The sequence below is a fragment of the Austrofundulus limnaeus genome, unplaced genomic scaffold (genome assembly GCF_001266775.1).
Source record: "Austrofundulus limnaeus strain Quisiro unplaced genomic scaffold, Austrofundulus_limnaeus-1.0 Scaffold22, whole genome shotgun sequence".
Taxonomy (NCBI): domain Eukaryota; kingdom Metazoa; phylum Chordata; class Actinopteri; order Cyprinodontiformes; family Rivulidae; genus Austrofundulus; species Austrofundulus limnaeus.
The window spans coordinates 2,254,127-2,269,772 of NW_013952424.1; the positions used below are offsets into that span (position 1 = coordinate 2,254,127).

At 40.2% G+C, this 15,646-nt stretch overlaps 1 protein-coding gene across 5 annotated transcripts in view; it reads right to left on the reverse strand.

The window, feature by feature from the left end:
* The window catches only part of impdh1b (IMP (inosine 5'-monophosphate) dehydrogenase 1b), a 23,270-nt gene that overhangs the window by 2,238 nt on the left and 5,386 nt on the right, over positions 1 to 15,646 (reverse strand). Inside the window, exons 1-13 of one of the 5 annotated variants that reach the window (XM_014004192.1) lie at positions 15,239 to 15,550; positions 14,850 to 14,948; positions 14,608 to 14,688; positions 8,156 to 8,204; positions 6,506 to 6,607; positions 5,397 to 5,471; positions 4,820 to 5,026; positions 4,645 to 4,732; positions 4,176 to 4,562; positions 3,753 to 3,896; positions 3,497 to 3,641; positions 1,099 to 1,242; positions 924 to 1,007 (exon numbers count right to left, since the gene is read on the reverse strand). In XM_014004192.1, the coding sequence (XP_013859646.1) occupies positions 924 to 1,007; positions 1,099 to 1,242; positions 3,497 to 3,641; positions 3,753 to 3,896; positions 4,176 to 4,562; positions 4,645 to 4,732; positions 4,820 to 5,026; positions 5,397 to 5,471; positions 6,506 to 6,607; positions 8,156 to 8,204; positions 14,608 to 14,688; positions 14,850 to 14,947 (1,604 nt within the window). In that variant the 5' untranslated portion in view covers position 14,948; positions 15,239 to 15,550. Of the gene's footprint in view, positions 1 to 923; positions 1,008 to 1,098; positions 1,243 to 3,496; positions 3,642 to 3,752; positions 3,897 to 4,175; positions 4,565 to 4,644; positions 4,733 to 4,819; positions 5,027 to 5,396; positions 5,472 to 6,505; positions 6,608 to 8,155; positions 8,205 to 14,607; positions 14,689 to 14,849; positions 14,949 to 15,238; positions 15,551 to 15,646 lie in introns of those variants that run through there. The other 4 variants (XM_014004190.1, XM_014004189.1, XM_014004191.1 and 1 more) reach the window with 4 other exon arrangements.

Below are 15,646 nucleotides of genomic sequence, written 5' to 3' on the forward strand. Positions count from 1 at the left end.
CTTACCACTTGAAACATCACTAGCCCTGAAGCTGCTGGTAGACATCGCGGTTGGAATTATCAAAGGTTTTTGACACTGTAGCAACTCCTTTGCGTTTCGAAGCGGGGGTGGGGGTGGGGGGAGGACCAGCGAGGATGATTCAACCACTCAACCACTAGATGTCGCTGAAAACAACAAATCCTACACACTGTGCCTTTAAGTAGGTTTTTTTTTTTCGAGGATTTGTAATTTTACCATTTTTTTAAATAGCTACTTTTACTTTTATTTTGTTAAATTTGAACCTAAAATGATACTTTCACATCTTCACTTTAAAATGAAACACCTAGTTACTCATTACAAAATTAAACATTTTTGAACTCATCACGAAAGATGTTTATGCGCTAGTGGAACCAGTTTGGTTCAGTAAATTCAACTGTTTATTTTTTAGAGAGTAAGTAAAAGTACTCTTACTTTCCAAATTTTTGTGAACAGTTTTATGACTTTTACTTGAGTTGTTTTCTCCTCAATAAAATTTATTTTTACAAAAGTCATTTTCTGTTCATGTAATTTTACTTAGTTATTTTTTCAAGTACTTTATAGACCTCTGGTTTTAGATACAATTTATGAAAAATATGATAGTAACTATTTAATATGTTCTTCGTTAATACTTAAGAGTGTATTTTTTTACTAGTATTAATAATATCCAGTTTTGCAACTTTTTCTCTTTTAAAGTTGTTGAATTACCTCTGAACCTCAAAGAACTGAATTTCAGAGTTGTTATTGATGACCTGAAACTTATTTCACTTACCTTCAGTGAGAAAAGCGCTATTAATGCTACCAGTAACAAAACCATCAATTTGGTTTATTTATTTATGTCTAATTTAAAAGAAAAGGTCTAATTTGTTTTATTAGTTTTCTGTATTGTTCTTGAAGGGGGTACTTACGAGTGAAGCCCATGAACGCCTCCCTCCACCTGTGCCGACATAGTCCGCTTCTCAAACTTCAGCTCCCCAGAATACATCATGGAACTACAAGAAAATGGAGACCTTATTAAAAGGTGATGCTCGTAAATGTTTAGATTACAACCAGCGGGCCACACATTTATAAAAAACAACTCACCGAAGGACAGAGAGACTCTTTGCGCCGATGTCCTGGCAGCCATGTTGGATGCCTGCTATGAGGTAAGGGACAAACTTGTGGATGGAGCCCTTGTCTTGGACTGAACCAGACACCCCCTGGGCTACCTTCACCTTGTCACCCTCACTGTGGATTAAACAATACTTTTTTAATACTTAGCTTTATTATTACTAACTTCAGATGAATTATTAGTAGGGCTGGTTAAAAAAAAAATAAAAAATTGATTAATTGATCTGAATCCATTTTCCGTACGTTTACATCTGATTTACGTTCAGCGCCAACGTTAGCACCCGACAACAATTTGTCTGGGGCATAACAAAAGAAAGGAATCACAAACATTAGCAGCGGATTCTCATTAGAACTTGATCACAGAAGCCATGACATCTTCTGTTTGCAAAGATTTGCACTTGGACGCGGTAGCGGGAGACGAAGCTTCGAGCGGCTCGAACAAAACTGCAGTGTGTAAACATCTGACTGAAACTGTTCTCCTCCTGTATAAATGTGTGAAAGATGACAGTCTAACAAAATCGTTTAGTTTTGTTACCAATATTATTTTTAAATTTATGAAACATGTTAATGTAATTCACAGTGATGGAAGGTTTTAGCTGAAGTACTCTCTCTTTTTCTTTCTTCTTGTTAAGTTTTATTGAGCAGAAGGTAACAGAAACATTGCAAATATACAATTATCATACTCTCAAAAGAGCGGGCAGAAGTACACTTATATTATCCCACCTCTTCTCCTGTAACCTTATTCCATCACTTCTTAGTGATCAAAAAAATTATTCTTAGTTTCTTAAACACTAATGTATCAACAACACTTTCTCTTGCAATTTCTTTTTAGTTTAAACCCTTTGAAACTTCAGACAGTTTTGTTTCAAGATTAAACTCCAGTTTACAAGTTTGCCCCTAATGTTTATTATTTTACCAATGCACCAAGTAAGAATTACCATATTTTTCGGACTATAAGCCGTGACTTTTTTCCTGAACTTAGTTTATAGTCCGGTGCGGCTTATACGTGGATTTTTTTCTTCAGCCACCATGGGGCTCTTATGCTGCATTTGCTTCAACCACTCATTTCAAAAAAAGAAAGGAAAAAAAGAGAAGAAAAAAGCGATCGCTTCCAGAGCCGACTGTTGTACCAGGAAGCAGCGATTTAAAGATCGTCAATGGCCAAAAACTCATAAAAGGGGATAAAACAGACATTTCACGGTAAAATCTGACTGATAAAAACTTTGGAGCTTAATCCGGGACCAGTTTGTGGATAAACGTCGAGTGAAGAGCCGCGGACTTTTTTTTTTTTCCGCATTGCACTCCCCGGGGAAGGAATCCCATGCAGTGACGTATGCTGGAGCGGGAGGGCTTTCCCAGCAGCTRGGCTCGGTGTTTCTCAGGGAAACTATGAAAGGTCAGTGCGAAAACGAACGCCGAACAACCACGTGACGGCGCGTCGACCGGTCAACAGCCGAGCGACCATACTTAGCCTGGGGTGTAGCGCCATTTTGTTTTAGCTAGTAGCAGAGACAACTCGACGGATCTTCAACAGACATGATATTGGACAGCATGCAGGCCCACATCACGGATTCGGTGAAAGCAGCCATCAAGAAAACAAACTCMATTCCTGCTGTTATTCCTGGAGGTACAACAAAGTTTTTGCAACCCCTGGACATCAGTGTGAATCGTGTATTTAAAGCAGCACTCAGGGCTGAATGGGAGGCTTGGATGACTGACGGGGATAAATCATTCACAAAAACTGGCCGAATGCGAAGAGCGTCATTTCCTGATGTCTGCCAGTGGATCCTAACAGCGTGGAGCAGAGCGAATGAGTCCACCATCACCAATGGGTTCCAAAAGGCTGGACTGCTACGTGAAGAGGACACCACAGCTTCAGAGACAGCATTACCCCGGGAGGACAACAGATACCGCTGTGTGACGCAGCTTTTCTCAGCTTGTTTAACTCTGACACTGAAGAGGAGGACTTCGATGGTTTCAGTGCGCCGGAGGACGATGAATGAGACGTTTTGTTGGACCAGAAGCTGTTAAAGAAAACTACCAAAATAAGGTCAGTTATATGAACCGTATTCCTCCAAACTTTAATTCCTAAAGGTTTGCTTTTTATGTTTTGATGTTGAATTCACTTTTTTGACGACAATTTTGGGTGTACTGTTTTTTTTAATGTTGTGGGGTGCGGCTTATAGTCCGAAAAATACAGTAGTTTCTATTTGAAGAATTAATTCCTTTGAGAATGTTTTCTGTTTCAAAATAAATGTGTTACTGCATGACATCCTTAACTAATTTAAAAAGCAATCAAACTGAATCGTGAATCGAATCGATTTGGGAAATCTGAATCGATACCCAGCCCTAATTATTAGCACCCACAAACCTGAAATAACGTTTCTGGCTGCTGATGCTTTTCTCCATGGCATCCAGAGAGCCCATCCCCCGATACTTCTTCAGCCGCACGCCGTCTGAGAAGAAGTACTCTCCGGGAGCCTCGGTGGTTGCAGCTAGCAACGAGCCCATCATAACTGGAACGGGAGAGGAGGGAGATTCAGCTTGTTACACAACCCAGCCTCTGCTGTGTTATAAAGTTCAGAATATGCTGTACGAAACRGTAAGAAAACGAGACGAGCTCTCACCAGTCGACGCTCCAAGAGACAGAGCTTTCACCACGTGGCCCACGGTCTGAATGCCGCCGTCGGCGATGACCGGCACGCCGAAGCGTCGGGCGTACTCCGCTACCTTGTACACAGAGGTTCCCTGGGGTCGCCCACATGCCATCACTAGGAGACAGGAAAACAGAGCGGATGCGATCGACGTGGAAACCGAACAAAGCAAGGCGATGCAGATCAGGACTGGGGTCAAAAATAATCAAGGAAGATGCTTTGGGTTTTTGTTGCAACTTGAATCATTCAGTCTCCATCCAAAACAAGCAAGCAAAGCTAAAGTGTAACATTTGTGTTGATTCGCTTCAGTTATTTTCAGCTTTCAGTCATGGCATTTATTTAGCAGCGTTTTATGTTGACAAAGCAGATGTCTACGTATGTTCTGGTGTAGTGTACCTTCCTGTGTGATGCAGATGGAGCCGCAGCCCATGCCAACTCTCAAAGCATCCACACCGGCATCAATCAGGTTCTTGGCCTGGGCTGCTGTAACAACATTTCCTCCCACAACTTGTAACTCTGGATATTTTTGTTTAATATAGCTGATCATGTTGATCTGATACACAGAGTTGCCTTGTGACGAGTCTAATACGACGACATCCACTCCAGCTTGCACCAGCAGGTCCAGTCTGTATTTGTCGTCCTCTCTGGTGCCGATGGCCGAGCCGCACAGAAGCTGTTTTCGGGAGTCTTTTGAAGCCAGAGGGTAATCTCTGTTCTTCTTTAGATCTGTCCTGGCGATAATGGCCACCAGCTCGTCGTTGTCGTTCACAATGGGAAGCTTGCCTAATTGGAGAGAGTAAAATGTGAATTTCAAATGTACATGAAAACACTTTCAAGCGGTTACATAAAAGTTACTTTGATTCACCTTTTTTGCTGCGCTGCAGAATATCGTTGGCTTCTTTAAGAGTAACTCCGGCTGGAGCCACCACCAAGTCTTCTCTTTTYGTCATAGCCTGAAAAATAAAATGTGATAAACGAATTAAAGCAACTAAGTTATATTTTTTAAATGAAGTATCTGAGCTTTTTGTAAAATTTCACACCTCCTCTAGAGGTCTGCTGTGGTCTTTCTCGGAGAGGAAATCGATATCTCTGGAGGTGACGATTCCCACCAGTTTGCTGCCCATTTTTCCAGTTTCTGTGATGGGAATCCCAGAGAAACCGTGTCGTACTTTAGCCTCAATGACATCCCCGACTGTGTGGTGTGGGCTCATCACGACTGGGTCTGTGATAAAGCCCTGCTCAAACCTCTGACAACCCAAGAGACAGGAACAGGTCTTAGATTACAGTTATATTTACTGTGATGCTTTTTGTGTGAGTAAAGCAGCAAAAATCAAACTCCACTCATAGGAAATGAAACAGCAAAACACACACAAAAAACAACAACAAAGTAGTAAAACACTCAGAAACACACATAAAACATAAGACAGACAATTACCATATGCTAAATAAAAAAGAAAAAGAAAAACAGAGGCATCTCAGTGATATACAGAGAACAAAAACACATTTATACAATGACCACCAGGGGGCTGTACACTTTTTCTAAAATCATCCAAACTGCTMTAACCATTTATAAACTGCCTGAAAATACAGAAAATCAATATTTAAATATTAATTTACCTTGACTTTGCGCACTTCATTAGCTTGAAATTCTGGCGTGCAATTATGGTGAATAAAACCAATGCCTCCCATAAGCTGAAACCCATCAGAAAAGATTTTAAAAGTTATCACCAGTGTTGTTTTTGACAGCCATTTTAATTTTAGTCTTAGTCCTTTGAACAAAAAAAATTCTTAAGTTTTACTCAGTTTTAGTCATTTCTATATTTAATAGTTTTAGTCCAGTTTTAGTCGATGGAAACTTAAAAAATTGTTTAGTTTTAGTCTTAAAAAACAACAACATATTAGTCTTTACAAATTTATTTGACTAATGTGTGTTAACATTTGTGAATTTGTGTTACTTTTAAAATGCCAAAAACATTCTCACTTTGTGGCTTTATTTCTCTGAATTTGCTAAAGTGCAATAAACATACAGCAATAAAGGGGAACACACATGTTCAACTCAAACTTGTCAGCCAGGACCATGAAGATGCATTTTATTTATAAAAACGGACATCATGCAGTCCTAAACTTAGCAGACTATTAAACTTGTGCAAACGAGTGTTTACATGCACCAGGCTTTTATTCTGAAAAGAAGCACTGACATGCACAGTTGCTAGGTCCCCCTCACCAAAAAATAAATAAACACAAAGAAGAGTTTTACTTTTGTCATGAACGTAAACAAACAGCTTCTGAGCTCAGGATGGACGTGCGACAGCTTTTAATCATGGTGGAGACGTTACTCCCTGGACCCTGGTTAAGCAAGCTACAGGTGACGGACGGACTTTTTTTCTTTTTTTGCGAAGCGGCGCAGGCTGTAAGAGAACGGGAGGAAAAGGTATGTGCTGTTGTGTGTGCAACAGTGCGGATGTCCCTCCCTCCACTCTGAATTCTAAATGATTGACAGACGACCGATTAACATTTTCGTCCAGTCTCGTGAACGAAAACTCACACAATTTTCGTCATGTCTTAGTCATCAAAGAACTATGTTTATTTCATTACCGTCTCATTATCGTCATGAAAAAAGGGGACGTCAAGGAAAATATTTCGTCATCGAAAACAACACTGGTTATCACCTTAGTATTTTTTGTTCACAAAAAACAGTTTTATATAAACACTGAGTGCTTTCTTACCGCCATCGCAATTGCCATGGCTGACTCTGTGACTGTGTCCATGGGGGAGGAGATGAGGGGAGTTTTCAGAGTGATCTTCTTGGTCAGAGCTGATGTCAGGTCCTGGAAGAGAGGAAAAACCCAAACATGACATTTCATCCATTGTCCACCAGGAGGCACACTCTACTAAAAAAAAACTGCTGAATGCTGTAAGGTTGTGTTTTTTTCCTTGTCTGGTTGACAGTTTTAAATCTCCAAGTAAAAGAATGTTATCATAAATTACAAAAAAAACAGTGAGTTTGTTTTAAAAAGATGAAAGTGATAGCGATGCCTGCACCATACAATAAAGCTTCATTTCAGCAGAAGAAGCCTGACCATCTGAAAATTGTACAATTTTTCCTTTTACTTCACTTTTACTCTGCCATTCCCACAACAGCCAGCAGATTTTGTTTTCTTCCACAGGGTGGGGGGGRAAATAACCACATTCCTCACACATGGGAAAGCAGTGAGTTACAGTGGTCAAAGCTTCGCTCTTTATCTGACAAAGACGTAAACTATGGGAGCTGCCCGCAGTGGTTCTCAAGGGTTCATGATGTAGGTGTGAAGATTCACACAGTTTCCCTTCAAACTGCTGCACCATCCTGCTCAACTAGAGAAGCACATGAAAAGTGTACAACTTTAGAGAATTGCCCCACAGCTACATTACACACATGGTTTCACAGCAAGTTTCTACATGCTCAACGAACGCAAAAACCTGAAGCACTATAAAGTTTTTAAAATTATGAACATTTACACTCATCTCTCAAGTGAAAAAAACTAGTCCAAGGCTCAGAGGAGATCTGTAACCAATTTAAAACATTGCAGGCAAATACAGATGCAGATTAATTTGTTTGTATGGTTTCAATAAGAAAAATATAAAAACAGAAAGGTTAATTAACTTTAAACTGACAAAAGAAATAAAGTACTGTATATCAGGCAGTGCTTTATTTATATATATATATATACATATACATACACACACACGAAAATAAACCAATGCAAATAAGCAATTTCCTTAAGTCTCTCAGCTCTTTCCACATTTAAAATTTAGATCATGACTCAGGACAGTCTAATGTTCTGYTCTGAGTCTTTGGTGTTTTTAGCTGTGGGTTTTGGGTGATCATTAGCTGACCAACTGAGACCTTTGAGCAGATTTTGCTCCAGTAAACAGTCTTGAGATTTTATTGTACCCTGCACAAATTCAAGACACCCTGCGCCTGATGTAGAAAAGTAGCTTCAAAACATAAACAAGGCTGCTTTCGTCCAATTTAATGACCACTGGGGATTTTTCTATAACGAAAAGGTACAAATTTATCTGTGCCTACTGTAAACGCAGCATTTTCAACGCTGAAGAAAACGGAGATTAGAGATCAATTAAACTAAAACCCCTCAGAGATGGCTGAGCAGAAGAGCAGGATTTTGTATAAAGCTCAGAGATTAACTCATCCACCGCGAGAGACGATGAGCAGGCGAGCAGACATGAATGTAAACACAAGGAGCAGCCAGTTGGTGACCACAGTGAGCAAAAATAGCAGGGCAGCAAGAAAATAAACTAACAGTTGTACACTTTCTACACTAACAAACCTCGAGCACACGCCCTTTAATGCTTTACAGAAACATGTGCACACTCACCACTTCATCTGAGGTAAAGTCAATGAAGCCAGGTAAAATCAGGAAGTCACTGAAAGATAAAAATGCAAAACAGATGATCAAGACTGAGTCACTGAGGTCTAAAAACATGACCGCACTTCAGTATGACAATGGATCTACAGATTGTGTGCAAATCAACTTGTGGAGACAACTACTGAATTGTTATTTGATACATTTTCTTCTTTTTGGTTGACTCAAAGGGTTAACAGGAAAAACTGGAAAATCTGTTGGGCAAACACACGAATGAGACACATAAAAATGATTTCATGTGAATGAAAAGACATTTTAAGGCCAAAAATAGTAATATTTCTTACAAAGCACTACGTTACAACCTTCAATCAGCATCTTTTTGTAGTATTTTTCTAATTCAGCTTGGTGTATCACTATGGAAATCGACTTGGCGTGACCAACTACAGAAGCTCCAATGTCCAAGGATGTGTGCTCAAGGTTGAGCCCACATTGTACCGTCTTGGTCAAACAACTAACTCTCACACATTCTCAGATTCTTTTTGTGAGAAACTACAACTAAGCTCCCTCAGTTTGTTTGAGCTTCTTTAGCTGTTGAACAGCCTCAGGCATCCTGCAAAGGAATATGTCGCCGAAAGCAGTTTCCTGCTTCGGTCTGGACTGCACTGAGTAAGTCGGTGTTTAATTTTAAGAGCAGTAACCACATCATTGCGAACTGTTCCCACAGTGGCTTAGTTTTAATCCAAGAGTGGTCACAGGCATGGGCGTGGAAGTGGGGGGTGGACCTGAGTACCCAGGGCCCAAGAAGGGAGAGGGGCCCATGGAAGTCCTGATTTCATTTTTTCCCAAATGAAATGGGCCCTTCAATTAATTGGTGTAGTAATTTATTTCAAATATATTGATAACAATAACGGAGAGAATGAACTTTATTTTACTGTCCACACCATATTGGACATTCTGGGGGCCCCCTCTTGGAGGCGCAAAATGGTTTAGTCCGCCCGACAGCAACCAGGAAATGTGTAACCCAGACACAGCTGAAAGAGCTGCGGGCAGACCCGGACAGACAGAACTGGGAGGTTTCCTGTGGTCTGCCTGCTGATTGGCTGGCCTGCTCAGCTGCTTAAAAGTTTCGGTCACTCTACAACTTTTAAATAAACAATTTGGTGTGGTCAATACGCCTCATCAGAGCTGCTGCATGTCCCGGAGTCCGATACCAATAGTTGAGTTGTTTTTAATCAGTTAAACTGTAGTTTAATCCTAAGATTGAGTCCAAGTCCACTCTGATATTTATTGATTATAATTTACATTCGTAAATCACCAAATAGGCCTATTTCTGTTATTTAGTCTACCTGCTTCAGTACACCTGTATGTCCTAATACAATTAATTTCCCTCTGGGATCAATAAAGTATTTTTAATTGAACTGAATATAGTAAAGCTTATAAATATTATAGCAGCACATTTTTATTATCTTAGCAAGAATAAATTCATCACGTTAAAAAAAGTTTTAAGTTTCTAAGAGTTTCTGTATTTTCTGCATAAAAACAGAGCTTCATGGTCAGAAAACCTTTCCTTTTTAACAGTGAAATGATGCAAAGAACAAATAGTGATCTGGTATTTATTCATGTTATTTCATGATATTTTCTTGAGTTTTTAAAGCTGACCGACTTCAGGTGGCACCGTGGCAGTAAAATACTTAATACTTAATCTCTAGGAGCTGGATACAGAGAGTCAGGGGCAGCAGGTAGGACAGAGTGTCTGAGGTAGGACAGAGTGTCTCAGGCAGGACAGAGTGTCTCAGGCAGGACAGAGTGTCTCAGGTAGGAGATGAGGTGATGGGCAGGTGTGAAGGAAATATAAAATGTTATTTTGAGTACATTCTAGTCAGTTGTGTGATCACAGGTGTAAGCTCAAGCTAACGAACCATGGCAAGCTCATCTTCCTTTTGGTGTAGCATTAGATTGCTAGCAATAAGATTTGTTTTATTCAGCCAACGCGTTCCAAAGAGCTGATTTAGACAAAGTGCTTAGTTTGGATTTGACCCCACAGCTAGCACTAAGCTAATATAGCACAGTAAGCTGCATCCCACAGTCTTTAGCCATGGCCACAGCTGCTACCCCAACAAAGAGTCAGAACTACCCATCTTGGGTAGGGACTCTCACCGGATGTGCGTAGCATGCATTGGTGCCAAACCTATAGGTGTCCACACTGCTCCTCCATACTGAAAAAAAGCCTATAGGAGCCTCCAGTTACCAAAGATCCAGTGTTTATATTAAGCAATGCAACGTTTTCTAGAAAATAAAGGGATTTAGAGTGGATAGCAAGCACAGTTTGGTCCTGCCTAAATCTAGTTAAAAAAAAAAAGAAAAAAGAAGGTATAATTGACTTCTTTTAACCTGTATAAACACAAAATGAGGCAGAATGAGAGAAAGACAAGGAGAATGCCTGGGGAGGGAAAATAGTACATTCTTCTGTCTAGCTCAGAGTCTGTGTTTAGTGGTTTCAGCAGACCGAGTGCAAGAACAGAACCAGGACTAAGGGAAGCTTTGTACCTCTGAGGGGGAAGATGGATGAAACTATGCAACACATCTAAAATAAAAAGAAAGTGAGTGTTATTGGCGGACACGAGGAAAAATGGAAGATGATCTGTTTTGGAAATGGAGTACCCACGTTTACTCTATTTCAGGCATGGGTGGGGACGAGGAAAAACAAGAAGAGCTGTCGTGGATGAGACATTGCAACGGGAGGGGTCACACCCAAAGAAACAGAAGGACTCACATCTGCTAGCATTTAGCTGCATCACTCAGGCTTCAGAGACTGGAGTCAGCAGCTTGAATATTAAAGAGAACAGCAGCTTCCCTGTGGCCTGATTATGGCTTTTATTTGAATGGTAAATGTAGTCAAATGCACAATGCTAGATGGGAGTGCTTTAAGTAAAAACCAAAATCCACAGGTCCTCCACCCTCTTTCTTATCGTTAAACGTGTGAACAACTGGTTCATCTGAGCTTAATACAGTTGGCCAAGAAACATCAATATTAACGATTAAAAGAAAATTACCGTGTGCCAATCACAGAATCATACTAAAATGGGTGTAGCTGGTTATTTTACTGCAATCATTTGCTGGAGGCATTTTTCTGACAAATGCAGGAATGAGTAACTCCTCTCACACGAATGAGTTTCTTTAAACTGCCGCCACATAAACAATGGAAAGAGGACAATTTTAGTGTTATTTTCACCAGACAAAATCATAAAACAGGGCTTTTTTGGGGGGTGGGTGGAACAGTTGTCAGCTAAATGAGAAATTCTCCGTTTAATTTTGCAAGATCTTGTGGCACAGCATCTTGTTACACCCATACTGCCAACTGATGAGCTTCACTTTAGGAAGCCTTTAAAAACGGTTGTTTCAAAACTGCAAATTCAAGTCTAAAGAATCATTTCTATTTGTGGTTTTAAATGTCACAGTAGGGCAGGAAGTTTCTATTCTCATAAAGACGCTTCTGTTTTCCGGTACAAGAGCACTACATAAAAACTAATGTATAAATTTAACAAATATCCTGTTTTATCTATAATTATGTTTTTAAAAAGGGTTGAAACAAAAAAAATATTCTTTTTAGGGGTRCAACATGTACCCGTATCGAACAGTGCTTTAGGTTCAATACACACTTGTATCAAACAATACAGATTTTTAAAATTTTACTTATCAACTTGTCTTCTGAAGATGATCTGTGTTAAAGGATCAGTGGATCTGGGTTCGACTACTCCACCTAGGCTGCATTTTTGAGCGCAGATCCACTGAGAAAATTGCTGTTTCTGCAGCATTTAATTTAAAAACTGTACTTTTGAGGTTAAACAAATGTTCATAATTAATTTAAATAAATTACAAGTTTAAAGGGGCATGGAAATTTCTCTTTTTTTGTATCGAAAAAATATCGAACCAAGAAACTAAAGTATCGAACCAAACCGTGAATTTTCTGGATTGTTGCACCCCTAATTATTTTTGTGTCATGCTCTTCAGTACATTACACAATCTGTTAATATATTTTCCAAAGATGTCATGTAATTCTTTACAATACATTCAAAAACATGTAAATACAGTGATGTTTTCTGTAATAGCTGCTGCAAACAAAGAAAAAAAAAGACAAGTGAAGCCAGGATTTGAAGAATTTTCTGCTGATTACTAATGGTTCTTCAGAGAGCGCTGCGAGGGCATCTAAATAGGGCTGCCACGATTAATCGACGACTAATCGATTATTAAAATAATCGATGACTAATTTAATAATCAATTAATCGTTTTCTTTTTTTTGTTCTTAACTTTGTTTTTCTCTCCAAACTGCTTTGACACCTTCCACTGCCACGTCTGCCTTTCTGTCCTTGACACACATGCACAGTAGTGGTAACTGGGGCAGGCTGTGGACGTCACAAGACATTATACAGACAGGCTCTGGTATCATGGCTACATGGCAACGGAGCTCAAAAGTGTGGGATCATTTTAAGAAAATGAAAGAGAAACCTGTACAATATCTGCAGAGCAGAACTTGCCTTCCACAGCAGTTATTTTTAGTTAGCATATAGCTAAAATTTAACGATGGTTATACAATAGCAGCTGCATTCTGGCACGATAAGCTCTGTGTTTTATATTCAATTAATGTATGATCCGATTAGTCGACTAATCGAAAAAAATAATCGGTGATTAATCGATTATAAAAATAATCGTTTGTGGCAGCCCTACATCTAAAGCATTGATCGTGGTCACAATGCCGTGATTGATCAAAAGTAAATGCTACACCCTCTGGCTAATGCATGCGAAAGTACTGAAAGACTAAGGTATACACTAACAGGCCACTTTATTAGGTACACCTGTCCAACTGCTCGTTAACACTTAATTTCTAATCAGCCAATCACATGGCGGCAACTCAGTGCATTTAGGCATGTAGACATGGTCAAGACAATCTCCTGCAGTTCAAACCGAGCATCAGTATGGGGAAGAAAGGTGATTTGAGTGCCTTTGAACGTGGCATGGTTGTTGGTGCCAGAAGGGCTGGTCTGAGTATTTCAGAAACTGCTGATCAACTGGGATTTTCACGTACAGCCATCTCTAGGGTTTACAGAGAATGGTCCGAAAAAGAAAAAACATCCAGTGAGCGGCAGTCCTGTGGGCGGAAATGCCTTGTTGATGCCAGAGGTCAGAGGAGAATGGGCAGACTGGTTCGAGCTGATAGAAAGGCAACAGTGACTCAAATAACCACCCGTTACAACCGAGGTAGGCAGAAGAGCATCTCTGAACACACAACATGTCGAACTTTGAGGCAGATGGGCTTCAGCAGCAGAAGACCACACCGGGTGCCACTCCTTTCAGCTAAGAACAGGAAACTGAGGCTACAATTTGCACAAGCTCATCGAAATTGGACAAGAGAAGATTGGAAAAACGTTGCCTGGTCTGATGAGTCTCGATTTCTGCTGCGACATTCGGATGGTAGGGTCAGAATTTGGCGTCAACAACATGAAAGCATGGATCCATCCTGCCTTGTATCAACGGTTCAGGCTGSTGGTGGTGGTGTCATGGTGTGGGGAATCTTTTCTTGGCACTCTTTGGGCCCCTTGGTACCAATTGAGCATTGTTGCAACGCCACAGCCTACCTGAGTATTGTTGCTGACCATGTCCATCCCTTTATGACCACAATGTACCCAACATCTGATGGCTACTTTCAGCAGGATAATGCGCCATGTCATAAAGCTGGAATCATCTCAGACTGGTTTCTTGAACATGACAATGAGTTCACTGTACTCAAATGGCCTCCACAGTCACCAGATCTCAATCCAATAGAGCATCTTTGGGATGTGGTGGAACGGGAGATTCGCATCATGGATGTGCAGCCGACAAATCTGCGGCAACTGTGTGATGCCATCATGTCAATATGGACCAAAATCTCTGAGGAATGCTTCCAGCACCTTGTTGAATCTATGTCACGAAGAATTGAGGCAGTTCTGAAGGCAAAAGGGGGTCCAACCCGTTACTAGCGTGGTGTACCTAATAAAGTGGCCGGTGAGTGTATGTCTAATTGGGGTGAAAAAGAAAAAAAAATGACATCCACATCTGTCGAATCATTAGGCTCAAATAGCAAACTACAGATAAATCATAATTTATCATTAGTTGACCCATAATGTGCCACCAGGATGATAGGAGATGGGGAAGTGGGAAAAGAGGCGAGAAATTCTGTGCTTCATTAGAACCTTCAACGGAGCAAAAAGACGTGCGAGAAGTGACACGAGGTGTTAGTCGTGAATTCTATGTTTACAGAACAGATTCCCCAATTAGCTGAATTTATTCGGTAAACACTTCCGTCCACAACAACACGCTTGGCATCAACAGAATGTTTTGGAAGAGCAGCAATTTGCTTCCCCTTTTCAATTGCCTATTCGGAGAGTCAAGAGGATTTTTAATAATTTGAAGAGGACTGGTTTACTCACTTGTAAGTCAACCCATCTCCTTTAGAGCAAAGCTCTTCAGCCGTATGACCATCGGAGACAACACACTGTTGGTCAGATCTGCTGGTTCAAAATGCGTTGGCCATTACAAAGCACTGGTGCATACACTTCACCCACCGTTACGCACAAGTGAAGCGTTACAAATCAGGAAACCTTGTGACAGTTTCTTTACTTTGCAGAGAAATTCGGAAAACAGAATCAGATTGTGATGCGGGGAAACTTACTTGTACGTAAGGCCGTCTCCGATTGAAAATAGCTGCTGTGCTGAGAGTCCATCGTCAGGGACGTAGCCTGTCCCACCACTGATTAAATAGTCTGCCATGCTGCCAAATGATAAGAAATGCAACTTTAGTTGGGTGTGTCAAGGCCTGTACTAAAAATAGAAGGATTGGTGGTACATAGGAGGTAACTTCTTATTCAGCGTATTTTTTTTATTCCTATCAGGAAGATGGTTCTTTTATCTGGATGTATCATTATAGAAGCTTTTTTTTCTGGAACAGATCAGATTTCAAGGTAAGAGGTCAGACATTTGAAGGCAACACCCCTCAACCAACCAACAGCATTAAAAATATAAATTTCAAAATAAAAGAAGTAACAGTGAGGGTTTCCTCACCGAGATAATTGCAATGTCCGACTTCCAGCTATAGGTGCATCTGTTAAAGCTACTTTGTAGTACTGGCCTTAGATCCATATCCAACAAAACAGTGTTTACAATCAGATAGTGTTATGGTTTTCTGTAGAAGCACCAGACATCCACTCTGCAGACATGGCCGCTGACCTTCTCACAGCAAGACATAACTATGGCAACATCATCCTCTGCTAGGTTCGGGTCAGTGCTTCTGCATGTTAGTTGAAAAATGCATCCACTTCTTTTACAGGTGCTGGTCATAAAATTAGAATATCATGAAAAAGTAGATTTATTTCAGTAATTCCATTTAAAAAGTGAAACTTGTATATTATATTCATACATTACATACAAACTCATATATTTTGGTTTGCAAAAGTATTCAAACCCTTGAAC